We start from the raw sequence: 14335 nt of genomic DNA on the forward strand, positions 1-14335 counted from the left end.
TCAAGCCATGGTTTAATTGTAGAAAAAGCCAAGACAGATAGTCCGGGTGAGAGGCAAATCTGGCATAAGCCCATTTTAGGATTGTATCAAAATTATGTCATTTCACTTGTTGATAGATAAGGCTATCATCCATCGGTCCATACATCATTCCTAGGGCAGAACTAAGGTAGATAGTCATAGAACTAAGGGATGAAAGATCGGATTGATTTTCCGCCCAATTCCGAGTCCACGGAATGCGAGTCCGAGTCTGTTGATTTTTAATTAAAATCAAGTAGTTGCGGGCATCAAGCAATGGTTTAATTGCAGAAAAAGCCAAGACAGATAGTCCGGGTGAGACACAAATCTGGCATAAGCCTTTTATAGGATTGTATAAAAAATTATGTCATTTCACTTGTTGATAGATAAGTCTATCATCTATCCGTCCATACATCATTCCTAGGAAGGAACTAAGGTAGACAGTCATAGACCTAAGGGACGAAAAACCAGATTTATTTTGGGTTGACGCGTGACGGACAATGTCCACTGGACTTGTATGCAAAATGGGGGACTGAATTTGCTTGAACTCACAGACGAAGGAGTGACCTAAGCCTAATAAGCTTGACCGCCTGTGGTCTAAAGGTGGAAAACCGTGGCATAGGATTGACACATGACCAACAAATCCTCTGGACTCGCAGGCGAATGGTGAGACGTATAGTTTTCCAAGTGTTTAGTTAAATGGCACGGGTAAACGGCGGGAGTAAGTATGACTCTCTTATTGGACAAATACTTGCGTGTTAGCTTTTGGAAAGGCAAGCCCGCCTAGAGTCTCGGGCAGTTCGACCAAGATTTTAGAATTGACTCAGGACCGTTAATTTGCCTGGAATGGAAGGTAAACAAGCGTCCAAAGCCTAATAGAGGGGCCCAACTACCTAGATTTCCAGGTTGGCAAGTGACCCAATTCACAAACTCAGATAGTTGATCTGACAAAAAATTCATTAAATATTGGTTGACCAATAAGGTGCCAGAATTTGTAAGACAACAAGCATCTAAAGCTCAATAGGGGGGGGGGGGGTCTGCCAAGAGTGTCAGTCGAATGACCGAATTCACAAGCTCAGAGAGCTGTGCTAATAAAAAAAATTAGTTTTGGATTGTCTAGGTTTATGTCTTGGGTCTGACTGTTTGGTCTTGTCACAAGCCCAGACTGTTTTGCTAAATCCAGACTGTCAATAAAAATTGTGTTTTATTTCTAGTTAAAATTTTGCAACCAAAACCTATAATGATAATCCACAGACCTTTTTTTCTCAACCGTTAATCTAGTTAACACTATTAATCTTATTAATCTAGTTAGTCTCTTCATTGATAATCAATTTCTATTCATAATCCTAGCTTAATTTAAATTTGTAAAATTGCTTTAATGCAGAATATCTTTGTAAATTGCGTTGTCTCCATATTTGGTAGTAAAAAACAGAGCTTTTTTAATAAAAATAATTCTAAACATAATACTCCATATGTTAGACTCTAAAAGCTGACATTTAAATCATTCAACTCCCTCCGACCAAAACACTTACCTTACCCCGCGTAAAGGTTTTTCTATGTGATCTCTACCACGAAGCAATTGAACAAGAGCAGAAGCTTGAGTACTTTTCATTGAACAAACAATTTATATCTACTTCCTAGTTCCGACAAAACCGTAATCTGGGTAGAAAAATAAAAGGATTAGCCGATACTTAGCTCAGCTGCAAGACCTCGGAAAATATTAGATTTAAGGAGCATATTTTGACGGAAGAAGCTCTAGCATTCTAGTTCCAATACAACAACGCCATCTATCAAATATAACTTTCAGCATAAAAGAGATTAATATTGGGATTTATTTAACCCTAAAATATTTAGATTCATCCCTAAGCATCATCAGCATTCCGAGCCCGTTAGTTTAACTCTAGCGATTTTCTTGCCATCTTCCGAAACAGCGACATTTAAAGACAAATCTTATACTAAAGAAAGATCCAATTTTAAAGGAAAATCAACGAAGAAATCATAGATGATTTACAGAATTCAATAATTGAGTTGAAACTTAGCCTTTGCAGGGAAAAAGGGAATTAAGTTCGTGTTTTACTAAAGTAAGATCCAAATTTCAAGGAAAAGCGACGCAGGAATCATAAATAATTAACATAATTAAGTTGAAATTTACTTCTTATAGGAAAAAAAGGGAACTAAGTCCATGTTTCCCTAAAGAAAGATCCAATTTTAAAGAAAAAACAATGAATGAATCATAAATAATTCACATAATTAAATAATTCAGTTAAAACTTACACTTTACGAGAAAAAGTGGAATCAATTCATGTTTCACTAAAGAAACATCCAACTTTAAAGAAAAGTCAATCACAGAATCATAAATCATTGACTTGAAATTCAATGGATTAAACCCCTCAAAATCCTGTCGATAAGGTTCGTCCTGGTACATATTATTTCTAATAAGCTTTTCTAAATAACTGATTTGCTGTTACTTACAATATAAAATCATCCATGTCCATCATCCTGGCACGCTTTTGATCAAAGTCAATCTCTTTTAAAATCTGTTCAATTTTGTCTTTCATCGAAAATTCTTCCGAGATAGGCTGGAAAAGGAAAAATACTTCCAAATTCAAATTAAACACAATACCTTAAACATTCCTACAACTAGGGAAAAGCTCCCACATGATTCGTGAAAAGGACCCCCCCCCCCTATTCAGAAAAACACAAGTCTAAATAACTACGAGAAAAGTAAGATTTTTAAGACACGCTTCCATCCTCGACTGATAAATCCCTAAAATAAAATTTATTGATAATATTATATGTGATGCATTAGTACAACAGCTAAATTTAAGTTGTACAGCAATTTTTGGCGTTTATTTGGCATGATAATTACTTACATACAGGTCAATAGACCGAAAACGATTATCAAGCGAAACAACAAAGCAACGTTAACATGTGAATTTTTGAGCGCAAGTCAGTGGATGGGTTCTTCCTTTGAAGGTGACCAAAATCCCCTTATCCCTGCAGAAAGCAGGCCTTAAACGCGCACATTTAGCAGTTTGCCCCCTATCCCTCCCCCAACAATATGTGCACCTATGTCATCTACAAATTTACTCCGATATGCAGTTGTAGTCAGCATGTTATCAATATTACTAGAATTGACAAAAACAAATTGTCAGAATAGAGAGAAGCCCAATAGTTTGAAAAGGATAAGAACTCGTTATTTTTGTATCAGGTGCACTCATATAATTTTTAATAACTTTTTTAATTATCCTTTTTGCATTTACCCTAGTATATGCAACCGTAATTAATAAACCGTAATTTTTAATTCTCATAACAGATGAAAAAAAATCATCTCAGTTTATTTATTCGATTTATTAATATTTTATTTCATTTTTTGTTGTTCTTATTTAGTAGTACACAATCGCAAGCTGAGACTTTGGTTCATTTAGTTCAAATTGAAGAGTTTGAAGGGGGAAAGAACTTGATATGTTTTATACTAAGCTTACTACTCTACTTTTCAAGTTTGTCAAGCACACGCTTTTTGGTGTTTGATCCAGAAAATTCACGGCGCTTTGCGTCGGAAATATACCAGGGGATGGGGCCGTTTTTTTTTGTACGATTTTTTCAATGAAAATACCAAAAACAGGAATTTTTCAAAGGAAATAGCAAAAAAGGTATTTTGAAAAAGCTGGAAAAGCTAAAGAATCTAGAGGGGTGGATGGTATGCTGCTGACTGATTTTTGTATTGAATTTTCACTACATGTTACACTACTGCTACTAATAAAAAGTATTCTAACGCTCAAAACTACACTTTATCCCTAATTATTGCAGTAGCACATGCCGAAGGGCCCTAATTACGGCAACATCCCATCCCTAACTACGTGAGTAAACAAAGTAATGATACTACGAAGGCTTACCAAATTATTGACTGAGCAATGGATTCTATAGTTTTTTTCCAAGACGTTTGAAACAGTGTTATGCTTGAAGGTAGCACCAAGGGTTTTATTCTTCCTTCCAAACACAATTCGTGTTAATCCATCCCATTCTTTGAAATTAATCGGCGGTGGAGGATTTTTCGGCTCTATTCTGACAACATTGCTTTCAACTTTTGGCGGAGGTTTGAAATTATTCTTTCCCACTTTCATCACCAGGTCTACTTTAGCCAAAAGTTGAGTGTTCACTGAAAGTCGACAGTATAGTTTGTCACCAGGTTTGGCAACAAGTCTCATGGCAAATTCCCTTTGAAACATTAGAAGAGCATGTCTGAAAATCGGACGATGCAAAAGCAGCCTGAAAGAAAAAAAAAATGTGTTTTTAATGTACGGGTATTCAATTTGACAATTCGATATATAAGGGCTATATAAATAAAATATATAAGGGCTAAATATATAATATATAAGGGCTATATATAAGGGCTAAAATAACTTACGTTAAAAAATAATTAATTAATATATCTTGAAATACGGATGTTATCTTTGTTTTAAGGCATAATGGTATATACGGTAGCTAAATTATTCAGGATCAAAGTGGGGGTTTTTCTGTATTCTATTAACAGCCATAATTACTTAGAAAACTAAATTTCCTCACTTGGTGACATAATGTCCCCAAATAACGCGAACTTATACACTTAAATATTTATTTCTCAATCACAGCCTGTCTCCCCAGCATCTAATAATGTGAATACACTGTAGCAAGCATGCCCAGTGGAGTAAGAAACACTATTTGAAATAAATATTGTTTGTAGTAGAAAGTAAATAGCGATGGCTATTTAGAGGGTTTGAGGGGGCAGCAGCCCTACTCTTATTCGTGGCATCTCTTATCTTTAAATCTGTAACAGAAATTTTATTCTTTGTTTTGTTTTTATCGAAAAACCCACTCTTCGAAACATAAAACGCTTTCAGTAAAGCACAAACAATCCTCTACCCTCAAGAGGATTAACGGGTCAGTTAAATAGTAGTTTCAGGTTCCATTTGGTCATTCATATAATTATTTGTTTGTTTCATATAATTTCATTTTACTGTTTGTTTTAAGTTATGTTCATTGTATAGCTTTATTTCTGTCCATTTTCAGTTTTAGTATTACTTTTTTCCTTCCTTTTACAACTTTCTTTTTGAACCTTTTTATCTAACAAATTACAACATAAAGATTTTACTTGATTCCCTCTCTCTTTAATGTTGGACCTACTTAATTCCGTGAATTCTAAAACTCAATTTTTTGTTTATTGATACGAGGATATTAGAGTAAAAAATTTACCAGTAACCAAGCACTAGATCAATAAAGATTAAGTGCAGCACAGGTCTTTCCGTGGAAAGCACAACGAGACACTTATCACAAAAACAATCATATGTGCGTATAGACGTGGGCAGGGGGACTTTGAACCTACCCCCTGAGCTCCTAGAATTTATACAAAATTCACCGGAGTTCCCAATGTTTTCAATCAAATTTACCTATTACTCTCAATAGCTTTTACCCCCCGCCCCCCACAATAGAAAATTTCTGCTTACGTGCTTAAGTCCGTCTCAAGAAACAACGAATAGTTCCTTTGGTTTTAGGCACAATGGTATACGGCCAAAATATCCAGAATCAAAGTTAGGAATTTTCTTTATTTTATTAACGGTACTAATTCGTTAAAACTTTGATTTTGTTCACTAAAAGTTACGAGGTAAATTGCTGCAATTCTTTTTTCTAAACAGTACAGAGAACCACATAGCTAAAAGTTCCGTTCACATATTTACATAACTTAGCATAAGAACTCTGGACCAATCGATTTATTTTCTCTTTGACGTACAAATTGCTCTGATCGATTGGTAAAATTATGGCTATATTATGGCTTTATCGATTATTTGCACAATAAGCAAATATATTATGGCTTTATTTACCCATTATGGCAAAATTATGGCTATAACACCATTTGTAAGTACACGAGGACATGGCTGAGATCGTTGACAATGCCGATATGATATGGCACCAGCTGTTTTAGGGGGACGGGGTATATTTCCTGGAGGAGGTCCCGAAAATTTAAAAATACCATTTTTACTCTTATTAGATGACTATTATCTGACAATGCGGCGCATTAATCTTTAGAAAGGAGTGATTCTTTAACTTGTTTTTCTCTTTCTCTTTTTTTCCTCTTCTTATTCTTTCCTTTTAGACTCCTCTTCAGCCTGTCTAGATTGCTCAACTTCCAGGTAAAGTTTATAGCCCTGGCATGCATTTCGCCCCAAATTCAACAGCTCTGCGGTAATATTTTGTAGTTGTGTTTTTAAAACCCCTTGTGAGGTTTATGTTAAGTTGTTTGTTTGTTTTTTTTTTGTTATCCCTCCTCTATATCATGCTGTGGCATTTGGGGGGTATTCAATTCAATTCAAACTTTTTATTTCCTCCGAATACAAAGAGTAGAATTTAAAAATTACCGCTAATCAACAGGCCATAAAATTCTTTTAAACAACAACAAGTACGTAAATACTGCGTATGTTTTTTGTCAGTAATTACGATTAAATAAATAAATAAAATAAAAGGGACTAACTCGGGTCTGTTCTCAAACTTCTTTAGAGCGTCAGAGACTAGCATTGAGCCTTTACACTTTCTTTGATGATTTCTCCTTGGTCATGATCCGTCCTGACCGGGAATTATATATAAAAAAAAAGTTTTTGTTGATAGGACCGACTGTACAGGGCGAGTCCCTAGTTTCTCCTTTCTGCATGGAGATATGTGTTTCCATGATTCTCATGATAGACAAATTTCACACGCCTACTGTAATGCAAGGTATAAAATTCAAACTTACCTAAACACAATTGGTGATGATATTTGATATGGTAAATTTGCTACACACAGATCAAAATATGGTAGATCTGTCTTAAGTGCATCTCCAATTTTAATTTCTAGTTTTGATTGCATTGAAGTGCCTTGAACTCTCTTCTGTAATTCTGCAACCATCCGAGGATCTACTTCACAGGCTATTACCTATTAAAAGACCAAAGTTAGTATCATTCGAAATACTGTATATAGCAGAATATACGCATACTGGACATACACATTTTTAAGTACTAGGTATAACAATTGACTTAAATTGTCACCCAAAAGTCACACAAGGTTTTTTTCTTCATGCAACAATATCTTAAGAAATATTTTAATTCCTTTTTAAGACATTTTTAATTTCATTTTTTTTCAGTGATTTTTTTTTTCAAAATTAAGTAACTAAGTAATTAAGTAATTAAGTAACTAGAATATCACTCAAATGGCCACAGTGATTTTGTTCTCAAAAATTTCTAAATTATTCTTAGTTATGCGGCACCTTCTTTCCTGTCTTCAATTATCTGTTTTGACATTTTGTGGATTTAGCACACTAAAATTGTGGAATCTTGGCTGATTCAAATCAAAGTCAATCTACAATATACTTTACAATATACAACAAATAAAATTTACAATAAGATTTTAGGTAGAGCTAAAAGGGAGTCTTATTTTGGTAGCCCCCCCCCCAACAAAAAAAATACCCTCAGTGGAAAATACAGCCCCTCGAAAATTACCCCTCCCCCCACGGAAAATAGCCCCCCCCCCGGGAAATCCTACACCCCACGTGGTTGGTTGGTCTCCAATCCTTCTGGACTTTAAAAAATTACTTTTTCTGATCTAATGAGCATACTCTTAAGCTGTGACCTTGAGGTGGAGGTATGGATGAGAAAGGGCCAGACGCCCTCCTGTACGGAATAAGTTCTTTTCATGATGGGCTTTAACGTTATTCTTTACTTTCAAAATAAAAAAGTTTTTTTAACTGAAAGTAAGGAGCGACACTAAAACTTAAAACGAACAGAAATTATTCCGTAGCCTATATGAAAGGGGCTGTCTCTTCCTCAACGCCTCCCTCTTTACGCTAAAGTTTGACTATGTCTCACAAATTTATTTTTTAAAACAATAAAAAAATAGCATAAAGAGCGAGGCGTTGAGGAGAGGATAACCCCTTCTATATACGGAATAATTTCTTTATATACGGAATAATTTCTATATACGGAATAATTTCGTTTTAAGTTTTAATGTCTCTCCTTACTTTCAGTGAAAAAACTTGTTTTTTTATTTAATTTCTGAACGTTTTTGAATTAATGCAGCTTTGATTTGGCTCACAGTATATGAATAATTAAAACAAAATTTGCATACTAATTTTACTTTTTTTTGGCTAAATGGCTTTCTTGAAATTTTATCCTCAAACACCTAATTTCCATAATTTATAACTCCGTTAAGAAAAATAGTAATCTCAAAATTTTGAGTGGATTGGTTCGGCAAAATGGTGGGCTTGAGAGGGGGATTCGTTACCCCCTCAGTACTTTCGACTATTAAAAAGAAAATTAGTCCTTTCAATTTCCAATTGAATGAGCCCTTTTTGGAGTTTCTGTGACAACGCTATTTATAAAAACCTTATATGCCCCCAGGGCATAACTTACAACCCTTGCCCGGGGGGTTGTAGGAGGGTGGGGTTTGTCACCCTCAAAAACCTAATTTCCAGAAATTTAAACTACGTTGAACAAAAGAGCTATCTCAAGACTCTGATTGGGTGTGTTTTGGGAAATGGTAGGCATGAGAGGGGATTAGTTGCCCTCCAATAACTTTCGACTATTAATAAGGGCACTAGTCCTTTCAATTTCCAATCGAATGGGCCCTTTTTGAAGTTTCTACAACAACATTTCCTATAAAAACCTTATATGCCCCTGGGCATAAATTACAACCCTTGCCCTGAGGGGTGTGTGTGGGGGGGGGGGCTGTCATTCTCAAAGACATAATTTCCAGAACTTTCAACTTCGTTGAAAAAAATGGCTATCTCAAAACTTTGATTGGATGTTTTTGAGGAAATGGTGGGCGAAAGAGGGGGTATAATTGCCCTCCAATCACTTTCTGCTATTAAAAAGGGATCTAGCCCTTTCAATTTCAAATCAAATGAGCCCTTTTGGAATTTTCTACAATAACCCTTTCTATAAAACCTTATATGCCCCCGAGGCATAACTTACAACCCTTGCCCTGAGGGCTGTGGGGGGGGGGGGTGTCATCCTCAAAGACCTAATTTCCAGAACTTTCAACTACGTTGAACAAAATGACTATTTCAAAATTTGTGTTTGGGGAAATGGTGGGCGTGAGAGGGGGGTTAGTTGCCCTGCAAACACTTTTGAATATTTAAAAGGTCACTAGCCCTTTAAATTCCCAAATTAATGAGCCCTTTTTGAAGTTTATACGACAACTCTAACTATAAAAACCCTATATGTCCTCAGGGCATAACTTTCAACCCTTGCCATTAGGGGTTTGGGGGTTTGTCATCCTCAAAGACCTAATTTACAGAATTTTCAATACTTTTCAACAAAATGTATATCTCAAAATTTTGATTGGATTTGTTTGGGGAAATGGTGGGCGCGAGAGGGGCGTTAGTTGCCCTTCAATCACTTTCGACAGTTAAAAAGAAAACTAGCCTTTTCAAGTCCCAATTAAATGAGCCCTTTTTGAAGTTTCTACAACAACGCTTTCTATAAAAGCCATATATGCCCCCAGGACATAACTTACAACCCTTTCCTTGAGGGCTGTGGGGGGGGGGGGGTTGCCATCCTCAAAGACCTAATTTCCAGAACTTTCAACTACGTTGAAAAAAATGGCTATCTCAATACTTTGATTGGATGTGTTTGGGGAAATGGTGGGCGTGAGAGGGGGATTAGTTGCCCTCCTTTCACTTTCGACTGTTAAAAAAAAGTAGCCCTTTCAATTTCCAATTCAATGAGCCCTTTTTGAAGTTTCTAAAACAACGCTTTCTATAAAAGCCATATATGCCCCCAAGGCATAACGTACAACCCTTGTCCTTAGGGCTGTGGGGGGGCTGTCATCCTCAAAAACCTAATTTCCAGAACTTTAAACTACGTTGAACAAAAGGGCTATCTCAAAATTTTGAATGGATTTGTTTTTTGAAATAGTAGGCATTTGTTTGGGGAAATGGTGGGCCTGGAAAGGGTGTTAGTTGCCTTCCAATAGCTTTCGGCTATTAAAAAGGGCACAAGCCCTTCCAATTTCCAACCGAATGAACCCTTTTCGAAGTTTTTACGACAACTCCTTCGATACGAAGCCTGGTCTAAAGAAACGCTAGAAACCAAAAATAATACATTTGCCAACATTGTTCTTTACTTAGGCAGCGCTATTGTGCCGCCTATGATTAACAAACTGTTGCTTCTAAGACTTGAGATTGATTAGATTAGTGGCTCCAAACATGTGGTATGCGTATCCCCAGGGGTACGTAGAAGCCGATGAGGGGCGAGGGTAGGCAAGAAAATATCAGTAATGGCAAAATCAACATCTTGGTCATTGGCAATGAAAATTTACGCAGTATACTTGACGTGTTGTTGATCAGGGTAAGTGAGTGGATATTATTAACAGCGCAGGGAAGCAATGGAAAACATAAGGATGAAAAACATGAAAAATGTAAAAAATGTACGATTTTTTATTACAAAAGTTTCAGGGAACCGTCTGTCATGTTGCCCACGCAAAATATCATACGAACTGCCGGTTGTTCCCATGTTACACATTCACTTGTAAGGCAGTCAGGCAACTGCTCTTTGTCTTTACCACACTAAATTACCGTAGGCAGACCCATAACTATCACACAACGATTGACCTTTTAGTGTGGCACGCAATCTTTTTCTTCCTTTTTTTTTTCAATCAATTCAATAGTCTTCATTCTCCATGAATCACTTGTTCGTTTTTCAACAAGTTACTTGCAATGCAACCTGCTTAATTATTACAATCATTAGCTACTTTGCTACTGTCGTATTATTCTTTAGTTTTTGTTGTAAATACAAGCCCGGTTACTGAGTGATCATTTGTGTGCTAAAATGGATAAGCGGTTGAGAACTAGAACACTTAAAACCTCTACTACAACAGCAGACACTGAGCAGAGTAAGTCGGCAGCCTCAGCAAGGAGCAGAGTAAACCAATCTAATTTATAATCGCAATTAGATGAAAGTGCATCAACGGACAACAGTGTGGTCATAAGTAAAATAAGTGCTAAGTCAACCTTTATCAAAAGAACTCAAAACATCAATGCGTTGTCACGTTTGATGATAATTGTCAGAAACCATAGTCTATTGTATGTGGAAACATTTTATCAAACGGATATTTGAAACTTCACTGTTAATCCTTAAAATGTTAATTTATTTATTTATTTTAAATTATTGTTATTTTAAGTTATTTGACTTAATTAAGCTATTTTAATTTACTGAGTCATTTCCACGTGTCTTGTCAGTTTTTAGTTTCAAAAATGTTTAATGAACCCTCCGCAACCTTGCTTCTGGGGACCCAGTTTTTTTTCGCTCTTTTTGTTTGTGCTATATCTAGTATAAAATAAATAATCATGATAAAACAAATGCTGATGATGAATGCGACATTTACATACAAAACACTAGTGAGGAAATATTAAATGCAATCGAAAGTTATTTCAGCCAACGTGAAAATGGCTGGAAAAATTGCTGTAGTGTTTCTGATGATGGCTGTTAAAAAGGCTTGAGGGGTTGCATGAAAAAGGTAGCTACTCAAGTTTCCTGTAGTCATTGCAGTTTCCATAGGCAAAGCCTAGCTTTAAACCCCCTTCCTTGTTTATTGAATTTCTCGACGAAACAGTCAAACATGTGAATTATATTAAGGAAAGTGAAATAAAATCAAGACTATTTAAATTGTTGTGTGAAAATATGGACACCCTATATATCACAGTGCTTTTTCTTACAGAGGTGCGATGATTATCTCGAAGAGAAATACTCACAAGAATGTTTGAAAATAATAATGAAGCACAACTCTTTTTTGAAGGTCAGGCTTTTCAGTTGGCTTCCATGGTCTATGATTATAATTGGCCTCAACCGCTTGCATTTTTTAGAATTGATATTTTTCACAATTTAATTAACTTAATGTAGTATTACAGAATAGTTCCATTTATATTTTCAATTTATCTGACAAGATTGAGTCCATAATAAAGAAAGTAAAATTTTGAAGAACCAGTGTGAATTTTTCGGCAAACTTTTACTGATGTTTACTGATGGAGAATAATCTCAAACTATCACAAAAAATAAAATATGATGTTATATCAGACTTTAAAAAAAATTCAACGGTCATTCAGGAAAAACTTTCTAGAGCAAAATAGTAAAGAGAAATGGACTTCACATCCCTTTGACCTTGATCCCACCTTTTTTTAGTAAGCAACCAACTGGTCAATCTGAGATAAAGAGGCATTAATTGAAACCTCAAGAGATTCTTCTCTGCGTTTAAAGTTTAAACATGCAAATCTTACCGAGTTCTGGAAACAAAGAATATAGAAATATTGATGATAAAGCTTTGAAGTGTATGTTGCCTTACCAAAGCACATTAATCGTAGAAAGGGCTTCATCTTATGCACTTGTCAAGAACAAATATAGCAATAAATTTTATGCAGTTCCAAATTTAAGGATTTACCTTTCATCCTTTTGTCCAGATTTAAAAAAGCTCAACCATCCAAACTCAATCATCTCATTGAGAGGTATTAACTTTTTCTGCTCATAAATGTTTATGAAAAATTGTTTAGAAAATAACAATGCAGAATGTTATGTTACTTCGAAGCTATGTAAAAAAATGTATCAAAGCTAAATTTAGTGTTATTTTCTTACTTACTTACTTACAAAAAGTTTTGTTTTCTTTAAATTCTTGCTAGAAAAAGATTTACAGTTAAATAAGTATTATTTTATTACTTGACGAATGAACCCAATTTTTGTATATAATGCATATTAATTTGTGCCTTCAAAGCCCAGACCTTATTAAGATCACAAAGAAAACAAAAATAAATTCTTATATTTGCTAAAGGTAAGGTGGTCAAGAGTAACACCCTCTCCCATGTAGCATGGGAGAGGGTGCTCCAAGATGAAAATATTTTTTAAGGGGTACAAGATTTTAAAAAGCTTGGGGACCACTGTAGTAGAGTAAAAGTATGTTCCCTTTACTAAACACTTTATCAGAGTCAGTTTAAAGGATAATTAATTAGTGTTATTATAGAGCATTAAACATGCAGCCAAACCGGCCAATAGGGTTGTTGGATTATTTACTGCTTCTGCTTTCAAATAAAGGTTTTTCTCTCTGAAATAAATCCCTAAGCACACCTGAAGTCAGAGTTACATACAAATTTTGAAAAAAAATTACTGTTATATTATGGCAAAAGGGTTAAAACTGTGTATGATGAGCATATTGTAAATGCTCAACGGCAAAGTGCTAAAACTTAAAAACTTTCCAGAGGCGTTTCCAGCCAATTAATCATAGAAAACTTTTTCCAATGTTGACCAATGGTCCACGTAGTGCAGGTAGCGATCTCCTGATTCCCTGCCTTTGGCCGGAAGTGCTATGTGTGGTTTCTGGCAAATCATCCGACAGATCAACAGATCATTCAACCAATCAAATCATTTGAATTTGAGACTGCTCCCTTGTAATCATCTTTGTGAGCTCTTTGAATTCATTTTTGTGACAACCATCCCTTATGCTGAAGAGAAATCCATTCTTATAATGTTGAGAAAAGACCACAAAGAAATAACAATAATGCCTTTTGTGATTTTATTTTACAGGGCAATATCAATCAAACCTTAAAGACTTATATGGGCAGAACAGAATCTCAAAAATACGTTCTGATATGTGTTATTTATACAAAATTGTACCACAACAAGAACACCTTACGTTTTTAATGATAAAAATTTCTTGACATGAATTGAGTTTTAAAACTAAGGTTTTGATAACTGGTAATGTTTATATATCTCCCAGTGGATCCGTCCCTTCTTTTCTTCAGGTTCTTGATGAGGTCTTGGATTTAATAGGCAGACGTCCATGTGAACCTGTAATAATGGGAGACTTCAACTTAAATCTAATTGACATGACTTCCTCTACTACAGGGAATTTTCTCTCAGATATGCTCACTGCTGGGGTTCTACCAACAGCCTGTATTCCGACACGTGTAACTGCTACGTCAGCGTCTTTAATTGATAACATTTTTTCGTCTCTTAATTTGGTTCAGAATTCTGTTGTAGTGAGTGATATTTCAGACCATTTTCCTGTATTTTCCAGTTTTATCCTTGAAAAAACGTTGATTATGGACAACCCAGCATCTGCTTCAGCTTCTTTTAGGTTTGGTTTGAATGAATTGATCCGCCTTAGATCCCATTTAGCTGAGAAGATATGGAATATTTTTGGTGAGGATAATGATTTTTGTTCAAAGTTTGATTCCTTTTATGAGTCAGTGAAAGAGTCTATTTTTGACGTATGAGCTCTGCCCCCTCTACTTCAAGGTCAAAAAGATCTACCATGGATTACCACTGGTCTT

At 35.4% G+C, this 14335-nt stretch overlaps 1 protein-coding gene across 1 annotated transcript in view; it reads right to left on the bottom strand.

Annotated features, from left to right (window-relative positions):
• LOC148947176 (dimethyladenosine transferase) overlaps positions 1–14335 on the bottom strand; it is a 35366-nt gene that overhangs the window by 6385 nt on the left and 14646 nt on the right. The window contains exons 3-5 of the mRNA XM_089097303.1: positions 6779–6957; positions 3912–4284; positions 2488–2594 (exon numbers count right to left, since the gene is read on the bottom strand). Of these exons, the coding sequence (XP_088953429.1) occupies positions 2488–2594; positions 3912–4284; positions 6779–6957 (659 nt within the window). The remainder of the gene's footprint in view (positions 1–2487; positions 2595–3911; positions 4285–6778; positions 6958–14335) is intronic.

Source organism: Artemia sp. Qi Xiang Cuo, chromosome 11 (assembly GCF_049724085.1).
Source record: "Artemia sp. Qi Xiang Cuo chromosome 11, ASM4972408v1, whole genome shotgun sequence".
In the NCBI taxonomy this organism is placed as follows: domain Eukaryota; kingdom Metazoa; phylum Arthropoda; class Branchiopoda; order Anostraca; family Artemiidae; genus Artemia; species Artemia sp. Qi Xiang Cuo.